Source organism: Mycothermus thermophilus, assembly GCF_041956435.1.
Source record: "Mycothermus thermophilus strain CBS 625.91 unplaced genomic scaffold VTJ04scaffold_8, whole genome shotgun sequence".
Classification (NCBI taxonomy): Eukaryota; Fungi; Ascomycota; class Sordariomycetes; order Sordariales; family Chaetomiaceae; genus Mycothermus; species Mycothermus thermophilus.
Window position 1 is genome coordinate 444740 of NW_027191434.1, and position 14862 is coordinate 459601.

Sequence of the window (14862 nt, forward strand, 5' to 3'; positions counted from 1 at the left end):
TTTCTCCATGGATCATCTCCAAGAGGAGATGGCCGATGGGTTGGATGGTGGGATGGTTGAGTGGTTGAGGGTTGTAAGGAAACCTGTATATCTGGGCTGTTGTAGCTGGCCATGTCCAACAAGAACCACCACCGGCCAGCGCCGAATGTCTGGTCCTCCATCCACAAGCCAACACAAGAGGGCGGGATTTTCCGCGCCGGCCATGGCATGCCTGCCGGATCTTGAGCTTAGCTACAGGAAAAAAAAAAAAAACTACATCCATATAGTCATAGAGTTTTGAGCAATCACTGCGTCCACTGCAGCAGAGGAGCTAACGACCTGAGGCAACTTGATCCATGTGATCACAGATAGTATCATATGAGTATAATGAATGATACTGTGTACCCTACCAACAAAACACATACATTCCCATCCGTTAATCCATCCATCCATCCATGTATGCATCCGAAAGCATTCCCAACCAACACCAACAACACCAAACTCCAATAGCACTCGAACCCCAACACGAGAATCCTCCTCCCAACCCAAGGGAACTACCTCACCCCGCCAGGCCCCCTCCCCAGCTGCTGATTGAACTGGTAAATCATCCTCACCACACCCGCATCCGCCGGTCCTGCATTATCCACCTCGCTATTCTCCCTACTCAACGTCCTCGCTGGCGAAGTCTGCCAGGTGGACTCATCCAGGCCGCACCCTTCCTCATCCTCCTTGCCTGCTGCTCCCGCAATCCTACTAGCTTCTTCTTCATCCTCCTCCTCAACGTCGCTTTCTTGAATGATATTCTGGTGGTGGCCGCGACTATGACGCGCCACCGCCGAGGGCTGTCTCGTGGAGGCGGAGGGAAGGGGCTGGTGGTGCGGATCGAGCAGGATGGACGCCATCGGGGATGTCGGTTGTGGCACGACGGCGTGCCGGGAGCCGGCCATCAATCGTGAGGCTTGCAAATCCGCCGGCCCATGCGGCAGCGGCGGGGAGCCGATGCTCGGCCAGGCAGGCGGGGGGTGGAACATCCGGCTTCTGTGCGAGGCGGCGGCACCGGTGCGGGGGTTGAGGCTGAAGTTTCCGTAGTGGTTCATGAAGTACTGAATGGAGGCTTCCATCTTGTTGTCCCTGGTAGAATAATAATCGTCGCGGGGGTCGGCAGACGGGTTGTTTTTGGCGTTTTTGTTCCGGTCTGCGGCTTTCTTGAAGTCGAACTCTGCAAAGCTGCAGACATAGCCCAGGCCGTCGACGTGGATGGTGAATTCGCGGAAGAAGTCGATGATTTGGTCGCTGCACTTGGGGAGGCTGGAGAAGAGGACGAAGGGGGCGATGAGGATGCTGAGGACTTCCTCGATAAAAATGACGACTTTGATTTTGTACAGCGACGAGAACTCGACTTTGATATCGTAGCTGTGCAGCCGGTCTTTCCAGTGCTCGGGCTGGTAGTGCGTGTAATGAATGACATTTTGCATTGCGAGCTCCGGGTCGAAGGCGGAACTTTGCTCGTTGATATTGCCCCGCGCAAACGCCCAGATGCTGCCAAACACGGCCGTGTAGAAGAGCACGGTACGGTCAGGAGTGAGCTCGAAGCCCAAAAACAAGTCCGAGTCTATCAGAGAAGCCACAGCGAGGACGGTGGCTAGAGCACCCGAGATGAACGCCACCGTCTGAGCAACCATTTCGGTTTTCGCTTTTGGGAATTGGTCGATATAGTGGTCCGCATAAGGCCGTGACATATCGAGCCGCTTCTCAAAGAGATGCGGTAGCTCGTTGAACTCTCGGAACTTCCACTCTGCGAGCGGGGTGTACGTCCGAGATGAGAGGACTGAAGGGTTCTTTTGGATTTCCTGGAAACGGAGTTAGTGCCTCCTACTCGAGCTTGTGGTACAGTACGATAGGGTCAACGCACGTGGTAGTATGTCAGGAAGTAAACAATCACAAGGTACGCCGCCACGATGGGCGAGAGCACAAGTAGCATAATGCCAGTGAAAAAGAAGCGTCCCCGGAGCTTGGCACTAAGTTCAGCCCGCCGTTCGGAACGGATGAAGACTGGGCTGACCTGACCGGCCTCATCAAAAACAAAGTCCAGGATAGTGAATTGGATAATCCATTCCATGGTGCGCGTGAAGAGCTGTTTGTTGCGCAGGAATGGCAGCGGGATAGACAAGTTCAGGATCTCCTTATTGAACATGGCGATGAGATAGTTTTCTCTCCGCATGAGGCGGTTGGCAATATCGGACGCGTCCAGACGCTCTTTGGACTGACTTCCGATCCAGCGCCGCTGCTCAGGGGTAAGATCTTGCGCTGTCTTGGGATTCTTGTCCCGGAGCGCCATAATCCGGGCCACGATCTCCTGCCAGGTGATGGTCTGCATGTCGTAGTCCGGGATATCCAGGAGATAGAGATAAAAGTCGCGGGTGTGGATCAGCCGTCGCACGTCTAGGAGGTACTGGATAGTCTTCCAGACGAAGTAGAAGGCGAACATCCAGAGGGCGACGTTCCACCACCCCGACATGTTCCTGGTACACTGAGGGACGAGGATTTGAGGGAGCTTCTGACTACCGCGGAGTTTCCCATAATCGATGCACTGGGTTAAGAACGTCAAGAGGAAGGCCAGAAAAGCAAGGTTACTGCAGACCCGTCAGCATCGACGCTGGTGATTCTGTCAAGTTCAAGGGGCGTGGACCAGCACGCAACATACATCAATTGTAGAACCCTATCCAACAATATGCACCATATCCCGTGGCCGATGTAGTAATGGTAGACGCTCTTCATGAAGTAGTCGAGGTTTGAGGCATTAGCCCATCGCCATTCGGCCTTCTTCTTGGCGCTGCCAGATACTAGACCGGTAAACAATGAGCTTGGGAGGGCGTCGCTGCCCTGGGGCTTATGCCTCGCTTGAGCCGTGCCCCAGTGTTGGGATCGGCTCTTGGATGATGGACCGGGGACGGCAGCCGGCCGCTTCCCTCGTTTGTTCGTTCTGGCCCTCGATGAAGGACCTCCCGTGGCGCGCGTATCGTGGTGTCGCTCGACGAGCAAGGAGGCAGGGACATCGTTATCTCCGTCATCTTCGGGAGGGGCCCAGCCAGGCCGGCCACCGCGGGGGTTCCCTCGATTTGATCGCCCGCCGCCTCTCCCGGACGCCGGGAGTGTGGCGCGGCTATCCTCTACCCCTAAACCTTCGGCATGTTCCAAATCTTCGTCACCAAATTCGTGTCTCAAGTTCTCCTCATCCAACAGACCTGTCCGGTCTTCGGGATCCCCTTCCCTCCGTCGTAGGGATTCATAGTATGAGCGACCTTGGGTCGTTGGGTACAGCTTCGAGAAGACGTTGGATGTCATGGCAGGCAGGGGTTACGCTTGTCATGTCTCGGTCGTTGGGCGCATTGAATGTTGTTGTATTCGTATCTTGGAAATGGACACTGAGGTGGAAGAGTTGGGAGAAATGGGGAGGAGGAGGAAATCCGGACAGCAATGGGATGCGAATAAACGGGTGGTCGTTTCTTGGGATCCGAAACGGGAGTCCAGCTGGCGGAGAGGGCTGCGTTCGTTTGCAATCGGAACGTCACAGGGTATTGCCAGCGCCAGACACTTAAAACAAAAAACGAGGATGACCTCAAACAACAACAGTCAGCAGGTTCTGCCACATGGAGGCCCGCCGCGGTGATGCAGGATGGAAAAGAGGGCTCGAGGCGGTTGGCTGCCTGTCACAAAGCCTCTGGACCCTGGACACATGTGACCGCATCCCAGTGACGCACCCACTGCTTGCCTGCTGATTTGGCAGGCGGTGAGCATAACTCGAGGACACCAAGAGCCTTATCGCTTATCGCCATTCTGAACCGGGCCAGCTTCGAAACGTCGACTTGTCATGTATCGTAACGTTACCAGTACTCCTGAGCTCAACCTCACAGTTCCCACCACACAGCACCAACTGGTTGGGCAGGACAATGTCAGTGACAAATAGGTGACCAATATCTCCCCTTGGGTCTCCGACAGTCATGGCTTCAACTTCGGGGCCACTCTCACCCACAGGCGGCAGCGCCTCTCCGACTCTGGCCTCCAAAGCTGCAAGCCCCCTCTCGTCCAAAGTTGTAACCGTGCTCTCATCGTCTTACACAGACACCGAATTCCGGGAGGCTCTGGCACTTTTAGACGAGAGGGGCATTTCCAACACAGCCGAGACGCGCCGGCGGCTACGGTTGGATCTCCAGAAGGAGGTCATCGACAGCAATGGCGAGATCATTGACGACTTCGCCAAGGTTGCTGAGGTATGGTGATCCGAAGCCATGTACATATCCTTCACTGCCTGGCTAACTCATACCCAGCAACTGCGGCGCATCGGCGCCACCATTGGAAGGCTGAATGAGACTTTTCGGGAGATGAAGACTCAAATTGACGCTGCCCATGCGTCCACGTCGTCTACCCTGAGCGAGGCTTCCCAGCTCATGGCCCAACGGCAACAGATCGAAAAGAAGCAGGCGTTACTCAAGGCCTTCAATGCCCATTTTGTGCTTACCGAGGACGAGGTTGCCGCCCTCACTCTGGCCTCGGAGCCTGTGGACGATCTATTCTTCGCTGCCCTTGCCAAAGCCAAACGGATCAGCAAGGACTGTGACATCCTCCTTGGCTTCGAGAACCAGACGCTGGGTTTGGATATCATGGACCAAACTTCCAAACAGCTCAATCTTGGCTTCCAAAAACTCTACAAATGGGTCCAGAAGGAGTTCAAGTCGCTGAATCTCGAAAATCCCCAGATTGGATCTTCAATACGGCGCGCCCTCCGCGTCCTGGCCGAGCGCCCGACGCTGTTCGAAAACTGCTTGGACTTCTTCAGCGAGGCGCGCGAGACAGTGCTCTCAAACTCCTTCTACACCGCCCTGACTGGCCGGACATCCACTGGGGTTGACGCCTCCGCCAAACCGATCGAGCTCGCAGCTCACGATCCCTTACGCTACGTGGGAGACATGCTGGCCTGGATGCATTCGGCAACCGTTGGCGAAAGGGAGGCCTTGGAAGGCCTGTTCATCTCCGAAGGCGGCGAGATTGCCAAGGGCATCCAAGCGGGCAGGGATAATGAAATCTGGCGGCTCGTTGCCGAGGAAGGGGAGGAACCGGACGAGTTTGATGCCGTCAAGACGCTCAATGAACTGGTGGACCGCGACATGTCCGGGGCGGCACGCATGCTGCGCCAGCGCGTCGAGCAGGTCATCCAAACCAACGAAGAGACCATCATGGCATACAAGCTGGCCAACCTTCTCGGCTTCTACAAGAGCATGTTTTCAAAGCTGCTGAGCCCCCAGTCTTCACTGGTCGGTTTGCTAGGGGGCTTGGAGAGTGAGGCCATGCGGCAGTTCCGCTCTTTGGCTCGTGACCATGTTGCAACGATTCAGGGCGATTTGCAGCAAACCCCTTCGGACTTGCGGCCTCCTGAGTTCCTGACAGAGGCTCTGGAGCAGCTAACCGCTATCATGAAGACATACGAGACAGCCTTCACAGACTCGACCGATCGGGAGGAGGACTTTTCACCAGTGCTGGCCGAGGCGTTCGAGCCTTTCATTTCTGGAGCAGAAAACATGGCCAAAACTCTCCGTGGCGCATCCAGCTCCATCTTCCTCATTAACTGCCTCCTTACAGCGAGGAGCAGCCTCGGCCCGTTCGAGTTCACGCAGCGTCGCGCGGCGAAGTTGGACGCCCAAATCGATGCCGAAAGGCGCCGGCTGATCGAAACTCAGTACCAATTCTTCCGCACCTCATCCGGATTAGACGCGATGATCACATCCCTCGGCGCGCTCAGCGAAAACAGCCGCGAAGATGTCGAGAAGGTCGCCTCGCTGGATGCGGTGCAACCGCCGGCTCTCGCGCAGGCGAGCCAGGTGCTGGACAACTTCTTGCCGTCGGCGCTGATGGATGCGGTGGAAAAGTTGCAGCACTTGCTGGATGCGAGGCTCGCGAGGGAGATCACGGAGGAAGCGGCCGAAAGGTTCTGCGTGGACTTTGAACATGTGGAGGAGATGCTTATGCTGGCGGATGAGTTGGCCGAGCAGACGCATGGGGAGGATGAGGAGTTTCAGAGTTTGAGGGCGCTGTTCCCAAGGACGTCGGGGGAGATAAGAGTGCTGCTTTCATGAGATAGAATTAGATGTTTGAGCGGTGTATACATAGGTCCATGAATGGGCTTACTTGGTCCAAGACATGTTCAAGGCATCTTCCCTAGGTGTGTTCCTTCTTGCGGTCCATGCTGAGGTGTCTGTTGCCAGTGCCGCGTACCATACCGTATTGATCGTTTCGCCTCGATTTCACCTGCCGTGTCCCAAGGATCCATTCCAGGCTTTCGCCTACCAAAACCTGGAAATGACAGCTTTCAGAGCTCTTTTGAGTCGCTGTTTCCCGTCTCATTCAGCGCTGTCAGGCAACGACGTCACGGCCCCACAGCCCCTCAGCCTGCCCGATTGCGGGGCTTATCATGACAGATACAGGCCCATACAGTGTATTTACCATCTCCTGACATGCTGGACTCGACCCTCGCCATTCCCAAGCCTTCATTCAAGGAAGACATTCGGCGTCTCGCGCCAACTCTGGCATAATCACTTGTTCGTTTGCTTGCGACACCGCGGATTGACCGGGCTTGCACCCTGAAAGACCCGGATAAGAAAACGGTCGGATTATTGGAGTTTCATTACACCGCCTTCTCCCCGAACTCGCATTGCTGGTCGACCGCCCGAGCTCGCGCCGGAATGTTCACGCCCATCGAGAACCGCCATGTTTGGTAACAGGACGGCGACGGCCGCGTCCGTCCTGCAAAAGACCTACGATGAGAGCTACCTGATGTGCTCTACGGCGGTGTACTATGAGAGCCAGGCAAGGAGACAACCCAACCTCTCAAGCCAGGCATCGATCATTCCACTAACCGCCGGACCACAGGGCGACGAGGCTGAGGCCATGAGATGTTGGAAGCAAGCTCTCGAACAAATCTACGATCACAACGCCAACCGATTGCCCGCCAACTTTACTCCGCGCTCGGGAACCGAGAAAGCCCTTGTCGACAGCATCAGGCAGCTGGAACTGCAGTGCAAGGAACGAATTGACCTCCTCGAAGCCCTCCGCATATCTCGTCAAGAAGCACTCCGTGAGGGTGTGACCCCGTCCGATGCTCGTCCAACTCAATCATTGATCGGCACTCAAGATACGAGCACGACCAAAGAACCAGGGTGGATAGGAGATGGGACAATACCAGCGGTGACATACACAGACCTGGCGCGGCCGGAGATATTGAGACGGAGATCAGGGCGTTCAAGACCCTCCTTGACCCCAAAGGCCAAGGATGAAGACAGGACGTCAACGGCACTAGTAGAACCTGGTCCTCCTTCACCCTCGCCGTCCCAGACAGCCCAATTCTCCACACTGTCTCGATTGTCCCCAGAGAAGAGGACGTCGCGGACATCCAGTCCCGAAAGGCATGCCCTACGTACCACTCTGCGCACGGCCCGTTCGAGCGAGAAGAAAACAACCCTACGAAAGTCAAGCTCAAAGCCAGCGGAAGGACCTGGCGCAAACAGAGCGGCGATGCTGGCATGGAGTTTGTTGGGGCATCGAGAGACAACTGAGCAAGGGCCTGTAGACACACCGGAACTGACTCGTCAATCATCAAACCAATCCGGCCCACCCGAACAGTCGAGGAAAAGCTTGGAGTCAATGTACAGGACCTGGGATAGTAATTCCCGGAGACTGATGACGCCCCGGAATCGGAGTCCCATCAAGGAGGGTGACAGGAGAGTGAGTCTGGATTTGACAGATTTGCGGCCGAATGACCCTCTTTCTCAGTCACGGCCCTCGCCGTTGTCGGTGAGCGCAGCGTCGAGCGCCTTGAACTCGCTCGCTCTCAGGGACAGCCGTCTTCACAGCTCGCCAGTGCGGGAGTCAATCCTCCGGCAGAGGGCTCCCACGTTTCCGCGGACACCTCAGGCAAGGAGGCAAAATGACCCATTCGAGGACGAGAGAGGCTTGTCGGACGCGCCGAAGAGTGTGCCCGTCGAAAGCACTAGCAGAAAGACATCATCCGATTCTGCCATGATTTCTCGAAGGTTGTCTGCGTCCAAACCCTCATCCGCGACGAAGCCCAGGGTTATCCGTACCCCGTCGGGCAAAGTCGTCAACGCGAGTCTCATTGGGAGCAGGAAGAGAGAACAAAAGCCTGATCCTCCCTCCCCAGCAAGTTCTGATCTTTCATCCTCCTCTTTCGAAACTCCCGCACGTTCACTACGAACTCACCGCAACAAAGAAGCCTCCCTCATTGCCGATTCCTTAGCCGATCTCTCTGACACCTCCACCGAAGACGAGGAGGCCAAAGCCGCCAAAGAGTGGAAACGCAAAAAAGCTTCCATCCTCAAAAAGTTACCCCCCGGCGTCGACCAACACGCCGCCAAGCAAATTCTCAACGAGATCGTTGTGCGCGGCGACGAGGTCCACTGGAGCGACATCGCCGGGCTTGAAGTGGCCAAGAACGCCCTGCGCGAAACTGTCGTCTACCCTTTCCTCCGCCCCGACCTGTTCATGGGCTTGAGAGAACCGGCCAGGGGGATGCTGCTCTTCGGTCCTCCGGGGACAGGGAAAACGATGCTCGCCCGCGCGGTCGCCACCGAGTCCAAGTCCACCTTCTTCTCCATCTCGGCGAGCAGTTTGACCAGCAAGTACCTGGGCGAGTCGGAGAAGCTGGTGCGCGCCCTGTTCGCCCTGGCCAAGGTGCTGGCGCCGAGCATTATCTTTGTCGACGAGATCGACTCGCTGCTGTCCCAGCGCTCTGGGACGGGGGAGCACGAGGCCACGCGCCGTATCAAGACGGAGTTTTTGATCCAGTGGAGCGACCTGCAGCGGGCGGCGGCGGGGAGGGAGCCCGGAGAGAAGGATAAGGAGCGCGGGGATGCGAATAGGGTGCTGGTGCTCGCGGCGACGAATTTGCCGTGGGCCATCGACGAGGCGGCGAGAAGGAGGTTTGTCAGGCGGCAGTACATCCCGCTGCCGGAGCCGGAGACGAGGAAGGTGCAGATTATGACGCTGCTGAAGCAGCAGCAGCATACGTTGAGTGAGGAGGATATCGACACTTTGGTGGGGTTGACGGAGGGTGAGTTATTTTCCGTCTCGAAGTCTTTTTCACCCACATAAAATTGGCTGCTGACTTTTTCTTCCTTCGAGGGTTTTCGGGCTCCGACATTACGGCCCTGGCGAAAGACGCGGCCATGGGCCCGCTACGGTCGCTGGGCGATGCGCTGCTGCACATGTCGATGGACGAGATCCGGCCTATCGAGCTCTCGGATTTCGTCGCGAGCTTGGCCACCATACGGCCTAGTGTTAGCAAGTCGAGCTTGAAGGAGTATGAGGATTGGGCGAGGGAGTTTGGGGAGAGGGGCGGGTAGAGGTTTGTTTTGGCTTTGTTTGGTATTCGATTGCTGGGGTTTGGATGGATGGTTGGGATGGGAACAGGGAACATAAATAGGTATGGACATGGATGGGATTGGGCTGGATGGATGAACGGATGGGATAGCATCAGAGCAATAGCACAATCGCAAAGAGGTTTCCATCGTGACTTGTTGCAAAGAGTTTTCGGCCTCGAGGCTCTTTCATGTCTCCGTCATTGTAGCCGGCTAGTAGGGTGTATGAATGGTGTTTTTCGTCCCTCCGTTCATGCCTCATCTATACCCGTAAAGCAAGATTTACCTACTCATACAAATACATACCAGTATCTTCAGTTGTATCTGTACACGGTGTGGCCTCCCATCGTATCAAGGGAGCACCAAACCACCACCAGAAAACTCTCTCTCATCCCTTTCCACTATCTCCTCCCCTCCCTTCAACAATCACGGCAACCCCTCATTGCCTCTTCCCCTCCCCCTTCTCCTCTGTCTTCGCCTCCTCCACCTTCTCTTTCCCCTCCCTCTTCCCATCCAAATCCACCTCCACCCCCAACCTCCTCGACCTTAGCGCCACCTCGGCCCGCACCTTCTTCAACACCTGCTGGGCGATGCTGAGCTCCTTCTCCACCCTCTCGGCAGCCTTCTTGACCTCCCTCCGGCGCAGCTTGGCGGCGCGGTCGGCCTCGCGCTCGGCGATGCGTTCCTCCTCGGTCGGCACGGGCGGGCGGGCGTCGATGGGCACGCCCGAGCCGGGCGCGATGATGTGCTTGACGACGTGCCGCTTGGATTTGGAGACGCGCCAACCGGGAGTGATGGCGACCACGTCGCCGAGGCGGAGGGAGTTGTTGGGGTCGTGGACGAGGTGGGTTTTTGGGTCGTCGAAGTACTGGTGTTGGTTTTGGTGTTAGTTGATTATAGTAGTGATGGTGGTTGGGACGGCGAGGGAGGGAGGGGATATAGAGCAGCAGGAGCAGTGAGGAGAGAGATGCCGTATGGTTTTGACAATCGAACCGTTCAGAAAGAATGTTAGACAGAGAGATACAAAAACAAACGAACCTTCTTAACCCAGTTATTCCACTTCTGCCCGCCCACGCGCACCTTGACCGTCTTGTCCATCAACCCCGCCGACACCACGACGCCGTGCAGCTCGCGGAATTTCCGGACCGTGGCGCGTGCTGCTTGTGCCGCTGGTTGCGCCATTGTGTGTCTGTATATATCTGTATATATATATGGGATATGCGTCTGGTATCGGAGAAAGGAGGGGGGAGCGCCGTGTGTCTGGACGGAGGAGGACCGCGGATGGAGGGTTGGTCGATCTGTCCGTCTCGATCGACCCCGCGAGGGAAGTGTGTGCTCGTTTCGAGGAAATGCAGAGTCTATTCTTGCAGTGAGCCGTCTGTGGGAAACAATCAACCCGTTGGTCGACAGAGGTGTCGTCAATCCGAAGGAAAATCGGGGGTCTGAAGTCGTCGCGGAGGGGTGGTGGTGGGTGCAACAGGCACCTCAAATCCGGCAGTCGCTCAACGGCCGGATCCAAAAATTTGGGAAAGTCGTTGATGGCTCGGGGCCCGCGCCGGACAAGCAGAAAGTGGGCCCGCCAAGGCCGGGTGTGGTGGGTCCACTACCGGGTTGACTTGGACATGGACGGGCCGGAGATCGGGATCTAGATCAACGCAACACACAGGAAGTCCCAAATGGAAACAAAATCGAGAGGACAGAGACATCGTTTGGTAAAAAGGTCAGGTTAATAAACCTCCCGCCTATGGAGAAAAATAAAAACACGGGGATTCCATTTCCATTCCACATGGCCAAGTTCAAGTCAAGAGCAACCCAAGTCCAAACCTCTCCTCCCCCGCCAAATTCCTCTCTCTCCATCTCTGATCATCCATCTCTCAGATATACCCTTCCAGATACCCCAATCCATCCCCCATCACCCATTACGCCCACCTCTACCACAGCGCTCTATCTCCCCATCTACCTCATGATCTCCTGATAGATCAACTGCTTCAACTGCTCCTTGGTGAGGCTATCCTTGTGCTTGTCGAAATCGAAGAACTCCTCGGGAATGGGCGGAGCGGTGGGCTCATCATCCGGGTCGTGGTAGGGCTCGAGGTACGGGTGCTTGAGCGCCTCCTCAACCGTGATGCGCTTGACTGGGTTGAAGGCGAGCAGCTTCTCGAGCAGGTCGAGCGCCAGCTCCGACGAGTTGGGGAAGAGCGTGCGGAACGGCACCTTCTTCTTGAAGGGCAGCGACCGGATGTACTCACGCGCACGACGCGACTTGATGCCGTAGTAGTCCTCCATGGTGGGGGTGCCGAGCACATCGAGAATGAGGGTCAGTTGGTGATGGTCTATTTCCGGGTTAGTACAAGTTGACTCGAGAGTGAAAACATATTGAGAGGAGAGTAAACGCACAGTCCTTGCCCGGGAACAGGGGCTTGCCGCTCAGCATCTCGGCCAGGATGCAGCCGACCGACCACACGTCGATGGCCTTGGTGTACTCCTTGAAGGTCAACATGATCTCGGGAGCGCGGTACCAGCGGGTGGCGACGTATTCCGTCATGAAACCCGAGTTGTCCTCCTGCGAAGCCGCCGAGCGGGCCAGACCGAAATCGCAGACCTTCAGGTCGCAGTTGGCGTTGAGCAGCAGGTTGGAAGGCTTAAGATCGCGGTGGAGCACGTTGGCCGAGTGCATAGCCTTGAGGGCACGCAGGGTCTGGTAGATGAAGTACTGGCAGTGGTCGTCGGAGAGCTCTTGGGTGCGGATGACACGGTGCATGTCGGTCTCCATGAGTTCCTGGGGAGTGTGAGCAGCCTGACAATAAGCATGAGACGCTACGGCAAACGACATACCTGAATCAGATACACCTCGTTGAAGGTCTCGTAGCTCCGAGGCTTCTGGATGTCAAGGATGGAGATGATGTTCTCATGGTTGAAGTAGCGCAGAAGCTTCATCTCGCGCAGCGTCCGCAGGCAGAACATGGAATGGTCGAAAGGAGTGATCTTCTTGATGGCGACCTTTTGGCCCGACGGCTTGTGGATGGCGGAGCTGGCAAAGTCAGACACGAGGAAAACACGGACGAACACCGTTCAAGACATACCACACCACGCCGTAGGCGCCCTCGCCGACGACATCCTGGATGTCATACTGCTCGCTCACGTTGAACGAGATCTTGCGGGCCCCCCTCTGTGCGTTGCTCATGGTTGCGGTGGTTTCAGTTCCTCGATATATATTGGTTGGACGATCCCTTCCTGGCCGAGCAGGATGTCAAGCTTCCGAACCTGCCGGGTCCTGGGTTGGAAGCTGCTGTCCAGAGGGTCTAACAGCGACTCTGAGGCTGTTGATATATCTCACGACGGCGCGGCGCCGAGCTGAGTCCGTTATCCGCGATTCTTTGTTGGTAGGAGGCGGGCGGCGCGATGTGCGGTCAGGTCAGGATCTGGTCAGAGCTCCTATCGGTCAAAGAAAACAGGTGGATATTAGCGAGCAGTTCAACAGCGAGATGAATGAAAAGAATGTGATGTGGCATCTGAGCACTGGGGTTGCAAGGAGCTGCGCAGTTGCCGACGAGGTGGTCAGAGAGACGACTTTGGATGCCAGACTCGCAACGCCAGGGATCCGTGTGTTTATGGCGCTTCTAGAAGGCCAATCGAACACATTCCTGCGGCTCAATCCGCAAGCAAGATTGGCGTTGAGGCCGCGGGACTGTGGGGTTTTGGTGAAGGGAGTGGGCGATCAAACGCCTCGTATGGGCTGCTCAGGGTTGCGGAGGACCGAGCTCAAGGGGGTCCGGCGGCAGCGAAAGGAACCCCTGGCTGTGCGACGGCTCGTATTTCCTTCTCCGACAGGACGCCGTGGTGTCGGCGGTAGCCCCGAGAATCTGATATCCACAGCGCGGCCATGGCGGAGAGCAATGGCGCAGTTGGAGGTCGGACGGTTGGGTTCTTGTTGTGGGCTCAAGCCACAGCAACAAGGTGCTCGTCAAGGAGGGGGAAGATGCGATCGGACGGAGAGAAATACACGGGAATACATGAGATGAAAAGGATAATCAACGTACCTTTGGGATTCCGCGCTGTCGGTTGTTCTCCGACGCGAAGCTGGAAAGTCGGAAAGACACAGAGGAGAAAGGCGAGGTTGGAGAGTGGAAGAGTGCCCGTTGTTGTTGATGCGACCTCGAAAAGGGTGAGTGCCCCGCTTTTGGGCTTCGACTGCGCAGCGGCGAGGACGGGATTCGGAGATGCAGCAGCTGAAAAGAGTGGTGGGTTGGATTCCCTCGACGCAAACAGGAGGGAAATCACAGGCGGAGGCACTCTTGAAGAAAACAAAACCTCCGAGGTTGGGGTTGGAGAGAGGGGCTTGAGAGTAAGAAGTCGGTGAGAGTTGAATATTGGTGAAGTTGGGTGTTGAAAGTGGGAGTAATGGAAGTCATGAAGAGCGAGCTCTGGCTGGGCGCATCCCTGTTCTCCGCAGACTCATGGATGGCCCCTCACTGATTGAGGGGAGGCAGTGGCAGGGGCTGGTGGAGGGGGGCACCCGTGGATTCCCTTGTCTGGATCTCTCGCTCGCACTGCGCTGGACGGTCCTGGACAGTCCCGGAGCACAGTCCTGTCATCAGGTCCCCATCCCGTCGCTCACCACTGTCACAACCAGAGACACCACAGCAGCCCGACAGCAACCCCGACGAAGAACAGCCCAGACTTCCAGGTTCCCAATCGGGGCTGCACCATCTCCTCACCAGCCCAGAACGGGCACCGCAAAACCACCGGGCCGCAGCCGGGCGTTCCCCAACTCCGCATTGGCCGCACTGGTAACATTGGCAATCCACCTTCATCATAGCGCAGAACAGCCCAGGTTGAGTCTGGAAGACGGGTTTGTTTGTTGGTCCAGTTTCGCCGCACTGTCATGATCATGGTCAAGCCAACAAATGAACAGGACGGCAACATGTGGACGAGCTGAAAATAGAACATTCGCCAACCAGATACCAACTGACCGCCACACCCTCCACAAACGGCAGACTTCTATCAAATGTGGCATGTCGCTAGCTTTTGCCGGCGCTTACGGATCCCTCGTTCAGTCCTCTGCTGGCTCAGGTATGGAGTATCTGAGCCCGTTTGTTCTGACTCTTCGGATCCCATCTCGCCAGACAGGCAAACGAGGTACCCCCAATATCACCGCAACGCTCCAGATGCCGTTTGAAAGCCTTGATAGGCGGAAACTCCAGTGCCGGAAGATGGAACCAGTTCCAAAGAGTCCCGTCGCATTACCATTCCAGTCGATCCCACCGATGAATCACAAAAAGAGAGACACACTTTCAAGATATGGCCTGTACATACATACAGTACCACCGTTCCCGTTGCCGTCACTCATCACACACGCATCACGCTGCAGTGCAGGACTAGTTACCACTGACCAGCAGCAGCAACACCACACCCATCCATCCCTTCATGACCGAGCATTATCCTCTGCATGATG

The 14862-nt window shown here is 56.4% G+C and overlaps 6 protein-coding genes across 6 annotated transcripts; 2 read left to right on the forward strand and 4 right to left on the reverse strand.

Moving 5' to 3' along the window:
• Positions 1-533: 533 nt before the first annotated feature.
• Positions 534-3324, reverse strand: VTJ04DRAFT_10655 (uncharacterized protein; the record flags this gene model as incomplete). Its single annotated transcript, XM_069358418.1, has 3 exons — positions 534-1829; positions 1892-2612; positions 2684-3324. The coding sequence occupies 3 exons, from the start codon at positions 3322-3324 to the stop codon at positions 534-536; spliced, it is 2658 nt and encodes an 885-aa protein (XP_069213984.1).
• Positions 3325-3980: 656 nt separating this feature from the next.
• Positions 3981-6110, forward strand: VTJ04DRAFT_10656 (uncharacterized protein; the record flags this gene model as incomplete). The annotated part of the gene is made up of 2 exons (XM_069358419.1): positions 3981-4250; positions 4308-6110. The coding sequence occupies 2 exons, from the start codon at positions 3981-3983 to the stop codon at positions 6108-6110; spliced, it is 2073 nt and encodes a 690-aa protein (XP_069213985.1).
• A 631-nt stretch (positions 6111-6741) lies between these two features.
• On the forward strand, positions 6742-9392 carry VTJ04DRAFT_10657 (uncharacterized protein; the record flags this gene model as incomplete). The annotated part of the gene is made up of 3 exons (XM_069358420.1): positions 6742-6840; positions 6904-9100; positions 9172-9392. 3 exons carry the CDS (start codon positions 6742-6744, stop codon positions 9390-9392), a joined length of 2517 nt encoding a protein of 838 aa, XP_069213986.1.
• A 454-nt stretch (positions 9393-9846) lies between these two features.
• Positions 9847-10589, reverse strand: VTJ04DRAFT_10658 (mitochondrial 37S ribosomal protein uS17m; the record flags this gene model as incomplete). The annotated part of the gene is made up of 2 exons (XM_069358421.1): positions 9847-10275; positions 10446-10589. 2 exons carry the CDS (start codon positions 10587-10589, stop codon positions 9847-9849), a joined length of 573 nt encoding a protein of 190 aa, XP_069213987.1.
• A 774-nt stretch (positions 10590-11363) lies between these two features.
• VTJ04DRAFT_10659 (uncharacterized protein) lies at positions 11364-12591 on the reverse strand (the record flags this gene model as incomplete). Its single annotated transcript, XM_069358422.1, has 4 exons — positions 11364-11740; positions 11805-12186; positions 12243-12438; positions 12491-12591. 4 exons carry the CDS (start codon positions 12589-12591, stop codon positions 11364-11366), a joined length of 1056 nt encoding a protein of 351 aa, XP_069213988.1.
• Positions 12592-12657: 66 nt separating this feature from the next.
• Positions 12658-14186, reverse strand: VTJ04DRAFT_10660 (uncharacterized protein; the record flags this gene model as incomplete). Its single annotated transcript, XM_069358424.1, has 3 exons — positions 12658-12761; positions 13448-13745; positions 14115-14186. The coding sequence occupies 3 exons, from the start codon at positions 14184-14186 to the stop codon at positions 12658-12660; spliced, it is 474 nt and encodes a 157-aa protein (XP_069213989.1).
• Positions 14187-14862: the final 676 nt, after the last annotated feature.